This window comes from Cyprinodon tularosa, unplaced genomic scaffold, assembly GCF_016077235.1.
Source record: "Cyprinodon tularosa strain WSP-4 unplaced genomic scaffold, ASM1607723v1 ctg249, whole genome shotgun sequence".
Classification (NCBI taxonomy): domain Eukaryota; kingdom Metazoa; phylum Chordata; class Actinopteri; order Cyprinodontiformes; family Cyprinodontidae; genus Cyprinodon; species Cyprinodon tularosa.
The window spans coordinates 598,075-620,292 of NW_024038924.1; the positions used below are offsets into that span (position 1 = coordinate 598,075).

At 36.0% G+C, this 22,218-nt stretch overlaps 1 protein-coding gene and 1 long non-coding RNA gene across 3 annotated transcripts; one reads left to right on the forward strand and one right to left on the reverse strand.

Moving 5' to 3' along the window:
* Positions 1 to 308: 308 nt before the first annotated feature.
* On the reverse strand, positions 309 to 2,241 carry LOC119785449. 2 transcript variants are annotated; one of them, XR_005281038.1, is made up of 4 exons: positions 1,438 to 2,241; positions 1,288 to 1,351; positions 697 to 834; positions 309 to 402 (listed from the first exon to the last, which is right to left on the reverse strand). It is a non-coding gene; the product is annotated as an uncharacterized LOC119785449 (long non-coding RNA). The 2 variants fall into 2 exon arrangements; XR_005281037.1 differs by having other exon boundaries at positions 1,288 to 2,221.
* Positions 2,242 to 3,437: 1,196 nt separating this feature from the next.
* On the forward strand, positions 3,438 to 20,837 carry fgf5 (fibroblast growth factor 5). Its single transcript, XM_038288139.1, has 3 exons — positions 3,438 to 3,893; positions 12,079 to 12,182; positions 20,321 to 20,837. The coding sequence occupies exons 1-3, from the start codon at positions 3,692 to 3,694 to the stop codon at positions 20,690 to 20,692; spliced, it is 678 nt and encodes a 225-aa protein (XP_038144067.1). The 5' UTR covers positions 3,438 to 3,691; the 3' UTR covers positions 20,693 to 20,837.
* The last annotated feature ends 1,381 nt before the right edge of the window (positions 20,838 to 22,218 follow it).

A 22,218-nucleotide genomic window follows, 5' to 3' on the forward strand; every position in this document is an offset into this window, starting at 1 on the left:
TAATGTATTTGAAACATGTCCAAATTATAGTACATTACAAATAATATAACTTGTACTATCTCAGAATGTATAAACATTTACATATCGACGTTAACCATTTTCATTATAAAACTTACAACACATTTTCAAATATTGGTACTTTAGTACACTTTGTAGAAATATGTCAATTTCAGGCAGCAGACCTAAACATTACAAATAAACTTTAAAGAACGCAGAGGAATACTGAACAATGAAAAACAACATTCCTTATTATTGCACCCCTAAACCCTCGCACCATACAAAAACACGCCCACCACACATTATTTTCCTTTTTTTGGCTGAACTGCTCATTGTTACATTTTCGTCTGATGGCCGTGCGCACATCAGAGACACTTGTCTACGGAAACTCCAGAAGAACAGCGTCTGTTAACCAAACAGAGAGATACTGTAAATTCATATTTTTGAGCAGTACATCAGAAAAGTCTGACAAATTGTATCAGTATGATATACCAGGGTCCATAAGTGCACCAGAAAAAAAAATTGTCCATTTCAGTTGAATTTAAATAAATCTGATGCATCAAGTGGTTTTATCAGATCTGATCAAAAAAATTAAACAAAGTAACAACAAAAATTGTCAGAGATCTCAGAAAAGAAAAAAATTATGAATCCGCAGAAAGAAAGGGAAGAAAAATCCTTAAGTTTCCTTGTTTTTCCTACCACCCTCCAGGGAACCGGATGGCATTCACATTGGGAACATTCTGCATCAACATCTCTGGTGGAGTCTAGTCCAGTCCATACAATGAACCGCTCAGCTGTAACAGCAGATTCTGCAACTATGTAAAAAAAAAAAACAGCCTGCACACAAATGTGCAGAGCAATTACTTCAATTGGAAAATAAATCATGTAATCACCATAATATAAATTGGTTTTTACCACATTTATACAGACAAAAATATAAAGTAAAATTATCAATTCACATGTGGTTCACTGTCTAAGAAATCATTATGGTCAGTAGTCAATACTTGTATCTGGAAAAAACAATCCAGGACACCTATGAAGGGTTAATTTTACGTTAACCCCTTGTGGGGGTTTTACAGCAACATCACACAAGATGTAGCTAGCTTGAAAGTGCATTTTCTTTTTTAGAAGAGCACATGGGGGGTGTGTTAGCCTCCTTCTCACTGTGCTAATGCATTCAATAAATCAAAAGAGCTAGTAAAATTACATATATTACAAAACATTATATCCTGACTGGTTTTACATCTCAAAAAATATATATATTTCATTCACAGGTTCATGTGAACTCACCAGGATATTCTTCAACACAATAATACAGCAAATCTTCCTGCTCAACCGATTACATCTCCTGTTTCTACAATACAAATATAATAATCAAAATCGCGTTTTATACAGATATCTTAAGATTTCAAAACCAAATGGGAATGTTTTGAAAGTTACCTCTCTCCATGCAGACCAAGGCCTTAAAAGAAAAGCACGCTAGCTCTGAGCAGGGAGGAGCCGTGACTAACTGCTGTGCAGGTGTGGTGCATTCAAAGTCTATGGGAATTCTGATATCAGTACTGAACCAAAAACTCCCCAAGACTAAAATTCTTGGGGAGCTACTACTTTACAGACATCAAGGCCAAACAACCTCCACATATCACTCCTATATGCATGAAGTGCTGTCAGCGACTTTTAAATATGTGCACTCACCAATTGGTCTTGTTTGCAGTAGCCCTGCTTTGATCCATTAAACAATACTAATGAAATGTTCTTTTTTGAACACTTGAGACAATTGTAATGTGTTAAGTTTATTTCTTTTGCATTTGGCCAGTATTAACTTTTCTGTTGCAATGTGGGTTATGCTATTTGTTAGATCATAATGTAGCACTGCACCAGCTTTAAACCACTTGCTTTTCAGCAGAACACACATTTTTGTGCACCTGTACTTTTGAAGTGAACATTTAGTGTTTTGTTCAATGTGGTTTTGTGTGTAAGATGTATTGTATCATATTTCTTTTTCAAAACTTATTAAACATTACATAACAACTGCAATAATTGCTATCTGTGTACTTTACACACAGCACAAAATTGCATAATAGGGTTTAAGTGCATTTTTGTAGTTATACTATTGAACACTTTCCAAAAGAATTACCTGAAGTACAAGCGTATATAACTTCACTTCATAATTAGATTCAAATGTAACTTAAAATGCACTCAAACTTAATATTACAGTGTCGATATTAAAATGTGTACTTTTAAAATATGCTTTCAATGTACGTTACAATGACAACTTTGAGCATACAATTTAAAATATAGCAAAAATATATGTAAAAACAAATTTAAAATAAGTACACTTTAGAAATTACACATAACTTTCACTTAAAGTATACTTTTTTAATAATATATTTCTATAAAGTGTAACATAGTGTAATTATGTTAAAGTGTGTTAAAAGTATTAGCATGAAAGCGTAATGTTAGTATACTTTTTATATATTTACAAAAAGTACAATTTGTCTAAGTACATTTTCAGTAAACTATAGGAAATATGAATATACTTGAAATACAATAAAGCACATTTTTTTTTTACCAGGGATCCTCCCCCATCTTATAAATAAGACTGAACGATGTCATCTTTCTCAATCATCTTGTTGTAGGCAAATCCCTGTAGTCAGTCTGTGAAATTAACATTACTGTTTGGACAGTTTACAATTGTTTAACTGAGGACAACCTGATAATATGCAATTTTCTAGCAGTAATAGGTGCATGATGATCTGACTAAAACTGACTAGCTTACTGGTATGTCTTTGAGCCACCTGAATGATTTACCTAAATGTAGGATGGGGTATAATCTAAAAGAAAATATTTGAAAGACTGTAATGAGGTTGCACATTTCCTCAAGTTAACTGATTCTTTGTATGGTCAGGATACTAACACATAGACAAGTAAATCAATTTATGACCAAATGTTTTCAGATTTGTGATTCAGACCTTAGCCTCTATGTTGAACACAGCTCTGGCTGTATTTCCAACATAATTTTGTAGGTGCAAAAGTTTCATATCCATGGTAGATTTTTTTAAATATATACAAAACACCCGATAGTTTAAATTTGATGTTGTATGATTGACACAAGCACAACTTATTTCATAACTGTCGAAAGTAAAACGTTTCACAGCTAAAATATGAAGTTCGGGCTGTATTTGCCCCTTTTACTCTGATCCCCCTGAAAAATCTGCCAGCGAGTTTAAACTCAGTTGTGAAACCTGGATCTCTTCTTCAAGGATTTAAACTTTTCTTTATAAATTAAAGGTTGTGGGACCTTTTTCCTGCATTGTGGGTGATAAACCGACCCACTCCCGTTGAAATATTTTGTATCTGTGCGTAAAATGCTGCGTCCTGGCGCAGAGGAGCCCCTTGTCGGGGGAGCTTCCCTCACGCCCCGCTGCTGTGGGTCGGCGGTGCAGAGCAGGAGTGGCATCTCGGCAACAAAATCCTGCTGAAAGACCCTCCTTTAGAGCTCAGCCATGCATGGAGTTGTGAGATCACTGGCGTTATAAATATCTCCAGCAGCTATCCAGCAGATCCACCGCAGCCTTGGTAGCCGAGGTAATGCGCACACGCCAGTGCGCGTAAACCTTTTTGGTTTTAGACCTCGGCACAGGAGCGGCAAACATGCAAATGGGATTCTGCTGAGAGTCTCCTTTTTGGAATAATGAATGTAACTCTCTACCTTCTGACATTTGCTCACTGGATTTGCGTCGCAGCCGCAGCGGAACGCGTCTCTTTGCTTCTTCAGGAGGGAATCAGCTCGGGACGCAGGACTTGCAGGCTGTACTGCAGGGTCGGCATCGGCTTCCACCTCCAGATTCATCCCGATGGCAAAGTGAACGGCAGCCATGAGCCAAACCAGCTGAGTAAGTATTTACCCACATGCATGAAGCAGCTTAATTTATAAATTATGCAAATCTGGACCATACTGCTATTTATCCCTCCTAAGTTTCCCAATATGTTTTCATTAATATCACTCCTCCAAGTAAGAACATAAATAATTTCTACAGGAGCAGGGGGCAGCTCCTGGCTGGTGGTGTAAATATCTGAGCACATGTCACCCGGCTGACCAGCCCCGTTTGTGTCCGTTCGGGATGTTGGCAGGTAGACTATTTGTGGAAGTAACAGGTGCAGATGAGGCACCGGGATGTGTGCGGTTGCAAATCAGCGAGACTGGCATCACAGCAACCAGGCACTACTGCACAGCAAAAATAAAGCCTCCAAATTTAAATTAAAGACGTTCTGGTTAACATTGGTCTAGCTGATAAAACTTTAAAGCTGAGCAAGAGGAGGCACCCGATTTAGAAAAATAATTAAAAAGAAACAACAACATGGCCTGCAAGAAGGAGGTGTGAGCCTTTAGAGAGGATGCATTGCATAAGATGTAAAGATCTATGAAATTAATAAGAACATCTGCTATAGCAATCTAAAACGTGGACATTGTTGCTTTGCCTTTTTCTATGGCTACAGCAAAGAAAACAGAGGACATGCAATGTGCATGGTAAGCAAGATAATTTCATCTGGTCAGAAATGCAAGACAATTCAACCACATCATACAGCAGATTGGTTCAAAGTTTTGTATCTAAGGAAAGGTTATAAGAAATAGTACTTTATTATCCCCAAATAAAGAATAGTGCAAGCAATTCCATTTAGAATTTATCCACTAGCAAGTAGCTTATTAATTAACAGCCAACCTTTTGGTACTTCAACCCTAGTTTGTATTAGGGCCTTTATTTTTTAATAGAACATCAGCGAACCGTTACAGTAGCATCATGGAGACTAAGAAGCACGGTAGAAAGGTTTGGAAAAACCTCAAGAAGATTAGGTTAAAAACTTATCGAGTGTGTGATCATCTTACAGAGCTCTGCTCAATCCCTTATAAATAAGCATGATATATTGCAGTTATTATTATTATGGATAATATGGGTCATTTTTATGCATACAGGTGCTGGTCATAAAATTAGAATATCATGAAAAAGTAGATTGATTTCAGTAATTCCATTTAAAAAGTGAAACTTGTATATTATATTCATACATTTCATACAAACTCATATATTTCAGATGTTTATTTTGTTTAATTTTGATGATTACAAATGACAACAAATGAAAATCTCAAATTCATCATATCAGAAAATTAGAATATTGTGAAAAGGTTCAAAATTGATGGCCCCTGGTGCCACACTCTAATCAGCTAATTAACTCAAACCACCTGCAAAAGCCTTTAAATGGTCTTTCAGTCTAGTTCTATAGGCTACACAATCATGGGGAAGACTGCTGACTTGACAGTTGTCCAAAAGACGACCATCGACACCTTGCACAAGTAGGGCAAGACACAAAAGGTCATCGCTAAAGAGGCTGGCTGTTCACAGAGCTCAGTGTCCAAGCACATTAATAGAGAGGCGAAGGGAAGGAAAAGATGTGGTCGAAAAAAGTGTACAAGCAAGAGAGATAACCGCACCCTGGAGAGGATTGTGAAACAAAACCCATTCAAAAATGTGGGGGAGATTCACAAAGAGTGGACTGCAGCTGGAGTGAGTGCTTCAAGAACCACCACACAAAGACGTATGAAAGACATGGGTTTCTGCTGTCGCATTCCTTGTGTCAAGCCACTCTTGAACCACAGACAGCGTCAGAAGCGTCTTGCCTGGGCTAAAGAGAAACAGGACTGGACTGCTGGTGAGTGGTCCAAAGTCATGTTCTCTGATGAAAGTAAATTTTGCATTTCCTTTGGAAATCAAGGTCCCAGAGTCTGGAGGAAAAGAAGAGAGGCACTTCATCCACGTTGCTTGAAGTCCAGTGTAAAGTTTCCACAGTCAGTGATGGTTTGGGGTGCCATGTCATCTGCTGGTGTTGGTCCATTGTGTTTTCTGAGGTCCAGGGTCAACGCAGCCACATACCAGGAAGTTTTAGAGCACTTCTTGCTTCCTGCAGCTGACCAACTTTTTGGAGATGCAGATTTCATTTTCCAACAGGACTTGGCACCTGCACACAGTGCCAAAGCTACCAGTACCTGGTTGAAGGACCATGGTATCCCTGTTCTTAATTGGCCAGCAAACTCTCCTGACCTTAACCCCATAGAAAATCTATGGGGTATTGTGAAGAAGAAGATGCAATACACCAGACCCAACAATTCAGAAGAGCTAAAAGCCACTATTAGAGCAACCTGGGCTATCATAACACCTGAGCAGTGCCACAGACTGATCGACTCCATGCCACGCCGCATTGCTGCAGTAATACAGGCCAAAGGAGGCCCAACTAAATACTGAGTGCTGTACATGCTCATACTTTTCATGTTCATACTTTTCAGTTGGCCAACATTTCTATAAATCCTTTGTTTTTATTGGTCTTCAGTAATATTCTAATTTTCTGATATGATGAATTTGAGATTTTCATTTGTTGTCATTTGTAATCATCAAAATTAAACAAAATAAACATCTGAAATATATGAGTTTGTATGTAATGTATGAATATAATATACAAGTTTCACTTTTTAAATGGAATTACTGAAATCAATCTACTTTTTCATGATATTCTAATTTTATGACCAGCACCTGTATTGGTATCGGTCCCACTAGTAAACTGGGCCGATATGCACAACCGATATCTATTTCCATCTAGTTGCTGTTATTGTTTCAAGAGGAGGACGGCTGGGAATTGGTCATGGGGTGTTTGTTTGGTCATGTGACTGTGATTATGAAACAGATCACGTTTATGAGCATTTAATTGAATCAGATAATCAATTTCAGCCCTTGTGTCATTTTTTCATGGTGTTCAGGGGAAGGGAAACATATGATATATGATGCTGGTTAATAATGGCAATAATGACCATAATGGCAATATTAATATGGGATATCAATATCAGCCCAGGTCTTCACATCGGTGCATCATTATTATTCACCTAAACTGAGAGATCAGACAAGGAGAGCATAAATCTAAGAAACAGCCAAAAGGGAGGAGATGAAAGGTCCACATCTCTGGTTCTTCCTGTATTCCATAAATATGAATAATAAGACAAACCAGGTCCAAAAAGAACCTTGTTGATAAATCAACATGTACCACAAGTCTTGCATGAGTCAAAACATTCTAATGGTCAGGTAAGAAAAAAAATGTTTGATTTAATAATCTTTCTGCAAAATGTGAGAGATAAGCCATGCTTACCTTGAAAATTGTTTGGCAGCGTTGTGGCGTATGGAAAGGGAAGCATTGCAACTGATAGGTAGAAGGCTGTAGCTAAATTTTGACTAGCACTGACAGAAAACCTATAAGAGGCAACAGAAGGCTTGAGACTTGGGTTGAGTGTGACTTTCTAGAAGTAAACAACCCTAAACATGCAGTCAGGTCTGCAATGGAACGGTTTAGATCAAAATGTCACCATGTGTTCTGAAAATTCAAAGCCCAGACTTTATTCTTATTAAGAATCTGTGGCAAAACTTGAAAATGAATGCTCTCCATCCACTTAGGTTGACCTTGAAGTATCTTTCAAACACTCATGTCCCATAATTTAGTCTTAGTCAAGATGTGCAAACATTGTAGAGGAAAACAATCTGCAACAGTGACTGCAGTGAAAAGGTCTTGAAAAGTACTGTCTATGAGTGTGAATAAAAAAAAAAGCTCAACCTTTCTGATGTGTTCAAAACCATTTTGAAAATTATCTGTAATTTGTCCTTTACATGGCAATTTTGTGTTCATTTGTGTCAGTCTATTGCATAAAATAACTTTAAACCACTCAGAGAGGACGGAAACAGTTTAACAGGTTTATTGAGGGAGTAATACGGGATTTGGATCTGGAACTCAGTGAGCTGGTAACCCGGAACTGGAAGTGAGAAGGGAAGTTCAGTGGTGAGTTCAGGGAACGTGAGAATCTTGGAAGCACTTAGATTATGCAAGAATGGGACTCACGTTTTTGTTTTACAAAAAAGAAACAGTGCAGCTACAAACAAAAGCTCTGCTTCATTTTTTCCCCCACAGCGTTTTATCGTCATTACACTGTCACAGGCACAGGGCAACGAAATTCACTGCCATTTGTGGGGAGCAGCGTGGGGTTAAGAGTCTTTGCTCAGGGAGCCATAGTGGCAGTCTGTGGGAGTGGGTTTCAAACTCACAACCTCACGATTCCAAGCTCTATGCTCTAACAACTTGGCCACCACTCCCCACAATGACCCCCACGTAACCAGTACGCAGCATCTCAAACCAGAATAGATAGAGAATTTTAATAGGCTTATATTAGACATATAATGGGAACTAAGCTTAAAGAAAAGGAGCAATAAAGGCTGTTGGATGGTTTACTGTATATGGCTGTTGGCTGAAACAGTAAGAGGGCCTTCAGAGAGAGATCTGTAAAGTTTGTTGAAGTTTTTTATTTCCTTCCTTATTTCTATAAAGAGGGGAGATAAGCTGCTCTCACCTGCACTGTCTGCTCCCAATTGTTTTATTTTCTGTGAGGCTCAAATAAGATCACTATTTTACTGTATCCATTTTCTGTTCTTGTAAAGTTTATAAATTTTATTTCTTTTGAGGAGAGTGATAAAAAGTAGTATTATGTCTTTAAGCTAAAGTATTCTGTTTTCCAAAAGGTGAGTCTACCCACCTGTTTTGTATCCACTGTCTGACTCCAAACCTTTTTTTTGTATTTTTTTCAGGATTGACAGATTTTATTTTGCATTTTTCCGGATGTGTTTACTTTGTAATCGTGTCTCTCTTCCTGTCACACAGATACAATTGCCACTGAATTGCTGCCTAGCATAGTCCAAGTAAAATAGACCTGTCTATCTTAGTCAGAACTATGCAAGCCCCCTGCAGAATATCATGTTGGGTGTGTTGCTCCCCAATGATTTTAAATAAGAGCATAACGCCACAACCTTTTATGACACAATTTTCTGTCAGGTCGGAATAGAAATCGTATTCAGTGTGTTCAGGGTTTAACACAGCCCGTGGCTTTCATCAGGGTCATTACAAATCAGGCACAAATTGGATTTAAATGAAAAGTACTATACAAAAAAATGTAAATAAAATAAACCAATGATATAGTAACAAATACTGACCAATTAGCATTAAAGGGAGATGGTACTTCCTGATTGGTTAAACCAATATTCAACAAGACTAAGACTGGAATCAACTCACTTTTAAAGTGGACAGATCTAGACCTTTGTTTTTGGTCTAAAACTGAAGGGAAAGTGTGTAAGACTTAACTCCATCTAGTGTCACACTAAATGAATAACTAATGATGCCTCACCGTCACACGTGTGAGATCTAATACGGAAGCCATTCAAGTCTTTCTAAATGGAGTGGACACATCAACCATCATCGCTCCAGCTAAAATAAAGAAGGAAACACATGGAAAACTTATCTGAAACAGGACTGAAAGATGCCCACGCAGGTAGAATGAACTAGGTAGAATGATCTACCAAAGACAATACATTTTCAGATAGAGTTCAAACCCATAAGGCCTACAAGTTTGTCCCCTATGCTTATCAATAATGTTGATACAATGTGGCAACAGCGATAAGAGCAATGAGCAACACCCTTACAAGTTTATACATTAATAATATAAATATCATATAATTTGATTTAAAAAGACTTAATTGATCAAAACATAAATTTAAACATAGGCTCAATTACAGATACCGGTAGTCTTTAATAGATAGTGTAGTTCCTCATTCATACCTGTAGGAGCTGGATTCAGGATACAGTACCAAGAACACCTCTGTTTTTGCTAATAGAATCTATATTTCCCCCTCTCTGGCTAGGTTTAATAGCTTCAATGCCTATAAAAATAGGAAAGAAGGTAAACATTGCTGATGAATATTGCTTTTCATTAAAAGATCTTGTTACAGGACCAATTAGATCAATCCTCTTGATAAAACGTCAATGATTTATATGTTTAAAGGACAGGATATTTTTGATATGCAAGTTTTATTGCTTGGGCTCTGTGTCACATATAAAATGTTTTTAGTTTTACAAGATCAAATCATTTTGTGTTGTTATCCTTGCTACCTACTGGGTGACTAAATGATTTATATTTTTTTGTATTTTGATCACTTATGCAAGCCCTACATTTGAAATTCCTTATAGGTTACGGGTTAACAAGGTTGTTTCTGGGTGTTATGAGGAGCTCGGACTTCCTATCCCTGGTATTTATGCCCCCGCCTATAATTTATAATTTGGAGTTCATTAAAATTGGATCACTTTGGACAATGTACCCATGTTCTTAAGATTATTTCTTCAAAGTTCCTTGTTTTTAGTGTAAAGATTATAAAAAACAAGTTTGGATCTAGATTTTATTATGTTTTAGTTTCTAATAAGTTCCTCCTCTCATTTTGTTTTCTGCAAGTCCACCTTGTAATTTTTTTTTTTTTTTTTACTATTGTTATAAAATCATTACTTTGCTCCTATTGTAATGAATTTCCCACATATGTTTGAGCCTAGTGATTTGGCTCACATGCAAACTTTTTTTAATGTGGATGGGATAAACACTTCTTATAAGAAGGAAAGTATTGTATGTAGAGAAAAATGTAACTGATTAGTTTTGTGTAAAGGGAGGTGGACAAACGCTATTCTCATTTGGGTATTTGTATGTCACGGGTTAAATCAAAGTGTACTTAAGGTGGTGATTGATCCCTTATAATGAAATGCAAGAAAATATTTATTTGGCGATTAAGCTTTTCAAAGTACCCGGCAAATAGGCACGCAAAATTAGGGTCCATTTTAGATCATTTTGCAGTCCAGAAATCTGACGTTTTGAAGTGATGTTAAAAAAGAAGTAATTCCTCTTCCAGCTTAACTAAAAGGAGATGGGAGGTAATTTTGTAGATTCCGCATCAAGAAAATGTTCCAGTGAACTTGGGACTTTCTCATGATCAATGTTCATGGTATCTGTGATTTAAGATTTTAAAACCAACACAAAGTTCTCAATATACCCCCACCCCCCATGTTAAAACTCCTATAGTTAAACATTTTGTGTTCATGTACAAATAAAGCTTTGAATAGGTGTTCATTCATGAAAATCTGGGTCTCCTTCAACTAATTCTCATCATCAGTAAAATCCTCTTTAATTTCCATCTTAAGGTATTTATTTGTAGAATAAGATTTAGAGTCCTTTCTCTTCTAATTGTCTCAAAATATTATACCAATATTTAATTGTATCCATTACAAGGATGAAACATTCTTTATCAATTAAAAACAACGGATTTCTTCTGTTCAAATTCTGCCAATGCTTTTTGTCATGTATAAAATTATATGAAGTAAATCTTTTATGGTTAAAAAAGTTTTCAAATTCTTCAAGTCTACATTGTGTGTCTATCAAATGATACCTGTTCCACGAGGGGGAAACATATTTTAGTATTAAAATACTTTTAATACTAAAATATGTATATGTATACATCCTTAAGTATTGCATCTTTCAAATGTATGTGCTGGAAATTTTTTTTTTCTTTTTTATTCAGATCATCAATAATAGTGAAAAATGCAGTGGAGAAAAAAGAAAGGGAAGTCTGATGATGGTCTGCTGGAGTTCAGAGCATCTCTCCGCATAAGCTGGAAAACCCTGGACTATGTTAGGTGTAGAAATGAAAAGCCTGATGGCGTTGAAGGGGAAGGAGGTCTGAATGAGTACTTGACCCGTGGGAATTCTGGAATGACCTGCTTTGTGGTGAAGAGCAAACTAAAGAATTCTATGCAAAGTATATTTCCCAAAAATGTATTCTTCCATAATTTCACTTCATTTTTTTTCTTGCATGGGGCAGCTTCTAAATGACTCAACATGACTCCTCACTTTTGACTGTCTTCTGCAATTAAAATACTGCAAATAACTACTCACCACCAACAAATAAAATAATGAAAATTTAGTCTATGTGGTGATATCTGTACTTACTCATGTCATGAGTTTTTATGTTGCTTATGAGTTAAATGTACATATTTAGGAAGAGGATTGACAGACTTAGTATTCCAGAAAAACATTCAGCTGAATATAATTAAAAAGCTGAAGTGAAAGCAGTGGAAATAAACGGATGTTTCTGCCCTTCAATCATCCAGATTTGGTCTCTGTCTTTCCAGGTGTTCTGGAGCTGTTTGCGATTTCTCAGGGTGTCATCGGCATCAAAGGGGTTTACAGCAACAGATTCCTGGCCATGAACAAAAGAGGATGGCTTCACGCCACCGTAAGATCTCCACACAAAAACCACTAAACTGCTCTGATGTCACTAAACTGATGGGAATGTTGTGGTTGTACCAGAACCTCAGTCCTCTGGTTAAGAATATATAAAGTATTCACTAAAACTTTATTAATAGGTTCTCATGACAAATATCATCTTTGTTGACCTCCTTAGGCAAGGCAAGGCAAAGGCAAATGTATTTGTATAGCACAATTCTGTACAAAGACAATGCAAAGTGTGTTACATGATTAAAATATAGGAAAATAAAACAGAATCAAAGCAAGTAGGAAAAAAATAATAATGAAAAATGCAGAAACAAGAAAGAACATTAAAAACAGTTGGACTAAAGAAAATAAAAAAGTTGAACTAATGATGTTTCAGTTGAACTTTTTAACTAGAACAGCCGAAGGCAATCCTAAACTAATGTGTTTTTAGTCTTGATTTAAAGGAACTCTGGCTTTCCGCACTTTTACAGTTTTCTCAAGTAGAAATCTGTTCTGCTCCTCAATCATTCATTATGTTTATCTAGTTAGTGGCTTTTGCATAATGCAGCCCAGGATTCAGTTTTTCTTAAGTTAAAAACTATCAGCCAAAAACTATTGAAGCAGACATGAACAGATAGAAACACAGGAGGACCAAACAGCAGACCTATTTGTTGTCCACCTATATTTTTAAATCTTAAAATCCTGGCTTCTTCTTCTTTCTGAGCTGCAATCAGGCATCCTTTGCACTAATGACATGTCTATGTTCTCCATAGAATTACTTATATTTGTTTAATGAGTTTGTCCTGCTTTCCATCTGCAACAAAGGGCCCTTGAATGTGACGTAAGCATGCTATGGTGCTCTCACTCCACTGTAATCTTTAGCCACAGTTTCGGAGGTTCTTAAATCCCAATGAATGCAGCTTGGCTGTGCTGACGTAAGTCAGTCAGCGGTCAGAAACACCACCAAGTCATCTGTGGGAGCTTTGGCAGGCGAACAGATAACAGAGACTCCCAGTTAGCTAGTGTTAATGGCAAGAATAAAATTAAATCCTGTCTGGGACGTCTGATAGTATGCAGTGGAGCGAGCTACAAGGCGAAAATCAATATGCTGAGTAAACAATGAGCTGAAGGCAGTAGACACAGAGTCGTGTAGTTTGCTGAGAGACTTGATGCCCAGCACAGACCACTTCTGCCGCTTCAGATCCTGATACTGTTACATACATTCATGTCAGGGTGATGGGATGAGTTGTTATTCTTCAGCAAATTTTCACTTACAATCATGGCCAAAAGTTTTGAGAATGATTCAAATGTTATTATTTACAAAGTCTACTGCTTCAGTTTTTATAATAGCAATTTGCATATACTCCAGAATGTTATAAAGAGTGATCAGCGTAATTGCAAAGTCAATATTTGCCTAGAAAATTAACTTTATCCCCCAAAACACATTTCAGCCTCATTGCAGCCCCGCCTTAAAAGGACCAGCTAACATCGTTTCAGTGATTGCTACATTAACACAGGTGTGGGTGGTGATGAGGACAGGGCTGGAGTAATATCAGATTTCATCCGATACTTGAGTGGAGGTCAAAGCATCAACCAGACAGGGACTTGATATATATTTACATTATAGTAATGAGAAAACCTACTAGCACTAGAACATTAAACCAATTTTCAAATCATACAAGGATAAACTGAAGAGATTCAACACAGTTTTTAACTGTTGATTCAATTTATGAAAGAGGAAAACAGCTTCCCACGCCATCTTGGTGAGTAATTGCTTCCTAAACCTAATGATTGGTTGGCACCCTTGGTGCCAAAAAGTCTTTGAAGTGCCTGTGGAGGAAATCTAGTCACTCTTTCTTGGAGAATTGATTTAAATGATTTAATTTGTTTACATTGGTTTTTGTGCATAATGTTATGTCACAGCATTTCACTTTCATTTGGCCATTTGAAAAGGTTACATTTTTTCTATTTGCTATTTGGAGAAGAGCAGTGGTGGATTCAATACCTTAACCGTGCTATGCGGCTGACCTGTAAACAAACGCCCACTTTCTCTGATCAGTAAGGGGGTGATGTGAGGCAGTGCACAATGATTCTCTCTCAAAGTTAAGACGAAGAGGCTCTTTTCACAGCTAATATGCACAGGGTAGCACCTTTTAGCTTATAAATCTATTATTTTTTTCTGCTGTCATTTTTGGCCTCTAGAGCTTTCAGATTTTGTTCAGCCTTGAGAAGTGGTGTGGTTCACCTCAACATCATGAAATAGGTAGAGTTTTTCTTCAGAGTTAAATGACAAAACTATGATTAATAACAAATGATTACTCTGTATTGCTAAAGGCATTTTTTTCCACAATATGCTTGCCTTCTGATGCTGCTTAAAACGTTTGGTTATCTAACATAACCCCAGTTCTTAGAATAATATGAGCGAGGTGTCTCGCTCTAACCCTTTTAACATGCTGTTATAGGACCTTTAAGGGCCAGTATTTTTCTTCTATGGAGTAGAATAAGGAATTCATGAAGTTATCCAGTTCCCACAACAGAAAAGCAGCACCAGACTACTGGATACTACCACCACCATGTTTTCTGTTGGTTTGGTGTTCTCTCTCCAAAAATGCTGTTGGAGTCCAAAAACCTTGGAAATGGAAGCAGAACAATTTTCAGAGCGACATATTGTGTAAAAACACTATAATTCCAATGTGAATTTTAATTACATCCTTTTCTTTATCTATAGTTCATTGTGGACCAATTTCCTGCAATCTTAAATTTATATTTTGTTTATTTTTTCGGAATTCCTTCAGATTATGGAATGATGAGTCTTCCAGCTTATTTCATGATGTCAAATAAATGCCTCACCTGTCAGTTGGGTTAAGCATCAATCTGGCTAAGCTTAACTGATAATAAAAGATTCCCCAAAATCTAGTCATTCCTCAGGCTAAATAGTTTGAGATATTTAGGCAGGTTATATTTTAATATTTTAAATTAATATATAAAGTTTGTGATATGGTTAAAAAGATAAAGAATAACACATGGATAAAGAGAAGGAATTTGCTTTAGGATCAATGCCTTTTTCTAGAGTTAATTTTTTTTCACTTGATACTGTATGTTGCAAGTTGCAACTGAGTTTTATGCGTTGTACATGAATGGAACAGCTGGTAAAACTGTTTATAACTATTTAACCGTATAAATAGCACTGCAAAACCCTTCCACAAGTGGTGCAGAAGCTTCAAGTCAACCTTTTCTAACCTTAACAAGGGCATTTATAACTTGTTTTTGATAAACCTCAATGATTTCAAGAAGCATTAATCATAACTTGTCTACTGAAGCTTAAAGGGGATGGGTAATGTGTAAATTTCCAGACTTTAAAGGACCTTTGGCATTACATTTTGTCATTTTACATTTTAATCCCATACTTTATTAGTCGTCTTCCATCCTCATCTCTTTATTTCTGCCTCCAACTATAACATGACAAATGTAAGATATAAGATGAGACCTAACATTCCAAGACTAGATAGATGAAGCTGATAGAAGATCTGATTAGAGAATATTAAATGAAACAATTATTGATTAAATAAGAAATGAAAATAAAATGATGAGATGAGGCAAGGGAATATGAAATTAAACCAAAGTGAATAAAGTGACTTTAAGTAACTTAAGACTATATGAAAACAAAAGAATGGACAGGATTAGTTTAGATGAGTTAGTAGTAGATAAACTGGATAATCTGCTTTAGATGAAAGGAAAAAAGAAACAACTATGCAAGTTGAGTATAGATATAATAATACATTCCGTAAAAGTAAAAAAATAAAATAAAATAAATAAATAAAATAAATCCACTGGACTTGGTTTCCAAGATTTGAAGACGTTTCGCTACCTCTCCAGGAAGCTTTTTCAAGAGGTAGCGAAACGTCTTCAAATCTTGGAAACCAAGTCCAGTGGATTTTTTTATTTTTTATTTTTACGGAATGACTATGACCTGGATGACTGAGAATCTTCATCAGCATATGATAATAAAAGACATAACCAGACAAAGGTAGATTGGGGGTGGACGAATGTGTGTCTGTAGATGATATGAGGAACGGCAAAACCAAGAAATATGACATCAGTTTAAATTAGAAAAATAACAAAAAACTAAACTAAAACTGAGAAAAAGATTAATTGAAAAGGAAAATAAAATGAGCAGATATGTAATTAGAACAGGCAGCGTGGTGGAGGAGCTGAGAACATACAAAGCAAAACAAGATTGGTAGAGATTTAAAAGTAAAGTGAGCTGGGATGTAACAGGAGCTAATGAGATAAGAAAAGACTATGACATAACAATGCAGAATTTTTTTCTTTTTTTATTAAGTAGCGTAACAATGACATACAACCTCTAAAAGTATATCAAATGCACATATTTATGGAAATATTTAAATAAATACACAGTCTTTACCCACTATATATGCCCAAACAAATTACTTTTTGTAACTAAATTAACCTTATAAAAGTGTCATTTTTCAGTAGACAAAGGAATAACTGTTAATCATAGACACAGGCTGATTTTCCTTGTGTGATTTCATTAATTGAAACAGGAAGTGAGCTTTTTGGAGCACAATAGATGTGATTTTTCTTAATTTATTTGTAATATTTATTAGATGAATAAACATTTCCTCATCTTTTCTGGGGGGAGTTTTCTAGCAATGCTGTTCTGGAAAAAAACAACAAACTTCAATACGAAACCCTAAAGATGATATATTAGAGTGTCACTCTAACTTTAAGTCAAGGTCGAGAAAATCTATGTGAAATTAGAACATTTAAAAACAAAAAAGATATCTTATCTCTAGAAATACAACTTTAGGTCCAAGGAAAACGTTTTAATATTTTAGAGGGATTAGCAGCTGCCTTATGATTAAGCATTATGATTTTACACAAAAAAGATTCCAAAAATTCAACTGAAGCTATTAAACCCCATGAAGACCAGCAAAGGCCTGGGCTTCTCCTCCTCAAACAGTCCTGCGTGTGTGAGCTCGTTCATGCACGCTCCACTGGCTTTGTTTCCAAATGTCTAAATCCCTGACTGGTACCAGAGCTGGTATGCTGCTCAGTTTTAGCTTTGTGTTAAATCATTTCAATCCAGCCGTTTCGGCAACTCTGGAGCGCTGAGCAATTTTCTAATCATCTTTAAAAACAACAGCCCAAAGGAACTGTTGGTCACTTAGAATAACTCAAAGGGTTGTACTGTTCCACGACCAGCTGCACTGCGCTCTCTTGTGACTGGCATGTTTACCGAATGCTGTAATGGCATCATTTTCTGCTATACTGCGCTCTTCAGCAAAGCAGAACTGTTTGTTTTAATTCCAAATGCCATGATTACACAAAGAAGTCATACCACTCTAAGAAAAAGGAATCTGTGCATTTTAAAGGTTCCCATCAGAGATATTCTTAGGTACAGAGCGGAACACCTTATATGCTTATTGCTTGCAGTTTAATGCTGAATATAATTGGAACATGACAAGTTTCTACCAGTCTTACAGGTTCCTAATTACACAGCTAGTCATAAGTAAAAAAAAAAATACAGATATCATTGGCGGAAATTTTACATGGAAGCTAGAACCTCTAATTTCAGGTTGTACAGCTAAACTTTGGGAGTAAAAAAAAAACCCCACATACTTCCAACTTTCCTTCTTTGAACATAAAAGGAAAGCTGAACATACTGTAGAGGGAGAAATGGATTTATTAATTGCATAAAAAAGGAGAAATCTGTAAGAGGGAATACTTTTTACACAGCACTGTTCAAGGGCAATGATAAAGGGCTGTAATCATATAGCAGTGATATGACAATTACACAAAATCAAAAGTGTTGATGAAAAACTATTCATGTTGCAGGAAAACAAAATGCTACAGCTGATACAAACATTTGATATTTTAAATTAAATCATCATCTGATTGAAAACTTAAGCATCTCACTAAAAGCAATCATATTTCTACATTTTAATAGTTGCTTTCTGAGACTGTGATGGGTCCTTCAACAATATGAGCTCAAAAACAAGACTGACCCATTCTATGCTTGCCATTCTATACTAGTTGGGTCCGAACTTGGCTCTGATCGCTTTCAGAGGGGTATTGGAAACAGGGCAAATTTCTCATGGAGGAGCATGTGGAGACAGCAGATATCTGCTTACATTTTGCCATTAACTCTGCAGCTATCAAAGACAGACCCAGCATGCAGCAACAGTGGGGAGGAAAAACTTCCTTTTAATTGGCAGAAACCTTTAGCAGAACCAGGATCAGTGCGAGTGTCTTCTGTTATATTAGAAAGGGTAATGGTAAACTAGTTCCACATCTGACTATGTCCAGCAAAGAAACCTTCAAGCAGATGAGCTTTGAGTGGGTTTTCATGTTCAAAAAGGATGACAGAGAGCACATACTGTTAGTCACAGTAAAAGCTGAGCCCATAGCTTTGTGTAGTTAGAGAAACAGAGCTAAGCACCGAGAAACAGACTCAATTAGCATTTATAATCAAAGGTGTTTGTGGTAGCATTCCAGCTGATGGCTCCCTCCCTAAAGTTAGTGGTTGCTCTAATACATTCAATACTGCAGAATTTTAAAATAGAGATCCAATTAAGCTGAGTAATGAAAAGGAATCCCTATGTTCTCCAGCAGTATAAGCCTATAGCAGCACAACTATAGAGATTTATATATATATATATTCTAGATTTAGCAGGAAGCCAACAAAGGGTAGCTGGAACAATTTATCTTTTTTTCATCAAAATGGCTGCAGTGCAGTGTATTAGTGGGATGCTTTTAACTACATTTTGGGGATGAAAGAAAAAAAATTATAGTAACCAAGTTAATTTGGGATATCAATGACAATCCTGGTTAAAATAACACATTGGTTTTTTTTTTATGTTATTATACGAGACCAATTTAATGCCATCCAGATGAAGTGACTGACTGGTAAGCTTCTTTTTTGAACACTGTGATTGAGAGGCAATAACTCCTGTCTTGTCTTAATTCTAAAGCGAAACAATTACAAGTCCAACTTCTTATGTCCCTATATGTTTGTAGTCTGTTTAATTGGTAAGTTTCATCAGGATTTATGGACAAGTATAGCTGAGTATCATCAGCATATCAGCGAATATGAATCACATGCTGTCTGATAATTTTACCATGATGAGTAATATATATAGTAAAGAGAATTGGCCCTATCCTCGTGGTACGCCATAGGCAACTGTGGAGCTTGAGGAAGATTTATCATTAACATGGACAAACTGAAATTAGGCTGACAAATAAGATTTATACCAGTCTAGTGTTGATCCTTTAATTTCTGCAGCCCATTTGAGCCTTTCTAAAAGGAAAAGATTATCGACTGTATCGTTATCGACCTAACAGGAGGAGTAAAACCACAACTTAATTATCTAAGGCCATGAGAGTATCGTTACGATTTCTTTCACCATGAGTGTTTCAATGTTATAATAAGCTGTAAAACTGGACTGCAACTCTTTCAAAAGTTTATTACAGTATAGGCGATCAGACACTTGTTTAGTAACTATTTTCTCAAGAATATTTTGATTAGAAAGATTAGATGGCCAATATTTCATAACAGCAACCTTAAAAGCTTTGGCTTGTATCCCTGTATTAGGGATAGTTTAATCATACCTAAAATGGAGGTGGAAATCAGATGGAAAACTTCCTGAAATGATTTGGTTGAAACTGGATATAACACACAAGTTTAAGGCTTAGACATAAATAATAATTTTTGCTTACTCAGAGAGCCTAACTAGATCAGAACAGTCCAAACACTTTTCAGGTTCTATAGATGCTTCTGATTCTGAATCATGCTTAGAGGGGTGTTAATTATCCTTACTTTAATAGAATCAATCTTATTAATAAAAAATACCATAAACTTACTGCTTTAATTAATATGAAATAACTGAATTACATGAAGCAAATTCACTTATTTAAAGTGGTTTAACTTCACAACTTGCAACCTAAATAAATTAAGAAGGATGAACTGAAATCAATCACTTGTTACTAATTAACACACTTAATTTATGTCATAGCTGTATTCTTTTCTAGTTTGCACCAAGGAGGACGTATGGTGTTTAACATCAGAGAAATTGGTTTTACAGGCCAAATTCATTTTGTATTGAAACCACCTAATACCCTTTATCTTCTCTTTTATAGAAATGGTTTTCTGATGACTGCAAGTTCAGAGAGCGTTTCCAGGAGAACAGTTACAACACCTATGCCTCTGTTATCCACATGAACCAAAGGACTGGTCGAGAGTGGTACGTTGCCCTCAATAAGAGGGGCAAAGCTAAAATGGGTTCCAGTCCGCGGGTAAAATCCCAGCACGTCTCCACCCACTTCTTACCCCGGGCCACCCTGCATGACTCAAGCCAAACAGGCTTCACCATAGCAGAAAGGACCAAAGAGAGGGGGAAAGCGGTGCCACCATCTTCCCCCAAAACCCCACCTGTGAGGACAAAAGTTCCACAAGCAACAGTTCAGAGACACAGACAAATAAAATACTGGCCCAAGTACAGGTTTGGATAATGTTTTCAAAAGCTGGACAAAAAATGGACAAATATTATTTCTGATGTTTAAATCATTCCAGAATTCTGTGAACCATGAAAAAAACTAAACAAAGGGCTGACAGGAACACTTGCTTAACTAACGCTTGTCACATCTGTTACTATAGCTCTGTTACTATAGCTTTTTTTTTTTTTTTTTTTTTTTTTTTTTTTAGGTCTAGAATGTTACAGTAAAATGTTTTTTTACTTTTCAGATATAAGGTTTGTTTATTTTATATGAATAAATAAGAAAGAACAAGTTTACATTAAATAATCTTTGTTTGCAGTCAAAAACAATGAGGGTGTGGTAAATCCTGAACAGGTTTAAATACTGTAAATCCAGTTTGGTGCAAAACTTTCAATCAAACCAGAATCTTGAAGTATTCATTTACCCCTAACAGTCCCTGGATTTCAGTTCATATGGATCTTCATAAATTGACCTAATATCACTGATATCCACCAGCTAAGAAAAAATTGTTTTTGTTATTGTATAATTAGCTATTGTTATTGTATAGTTTAGTTTATTTATTGAATAAAGATATTGAGAAGTTATTGTATAATTAAATCAATCAGAAATTAGTTACATTTTCAAATTCACCTTAGACTGTAACCCCCAGCTTTTAACACACCAGGCAAGGCAAATGTATGTATGAAGCACATTTCAGCAGTGAGACAAGTCCTCTACATAAAATAAGAAAAAAAACCAAAGAGCATTGCCACGGCATAAAGGCAACAAATGATTTAAAATAATGAAAATAAAAATAATTTCACTGAATTAAAAGCAGATAAAATGATTGATAAAACATGAAAAGAAATTTAAAATGTTTAGATATCAGAGTCAAAGACCACTCTAATTTTTTTTGTATTAATCCTAGTTTAAAGTAACTGAGGGTTTTTGCATTTTTATAGTTTTCCTGCAGTTTATTCCAGATTAGTGGAACATAAAACTTTAATTCTGTTTCTCAGTGTTTTGTTCTGGTTCTGGGTATGCAGATTGAGACAGAATACCTTAGAGGTCTGGGCAGTACACATTGGCATAAAGGCTGTAATGTATTTTGATGCTGAGCCATTCAGTGACTAACAGAAGTATATTAAGTCTGTTATCTTAGATACATAGAGCCGGTGGAAGGACTTTAGAACTTGGCTGATGTGCTCTACTTTCCAAGTTTTTCTGTTTGATCCACATTTTAGGCAGAACTATGAAGACACATTTGCAGTAGACAATTCACATAAAGATGACAGACAACAGTTTTTTTTTTTTGTAGTTTTTGTTTTTTGTTTTATTTTACTGTAAATTCATTACTGCATTTTGGGGCCATCAAACAACTTTGGCCATACAGTAACTAGTAAATTGAATTGAGCTTTTAATCTACTGTATTTTATGTTAGGTTTCTTGGGAAACATAGGTAATTTAGTCCAACTAAACTGATAAATGTACTGTGGTTTAAAATATTTGTGAATATCTCATAATAAGCATCTTTTGGAGTGAAAGGGGAAAAAGTCTCTAAA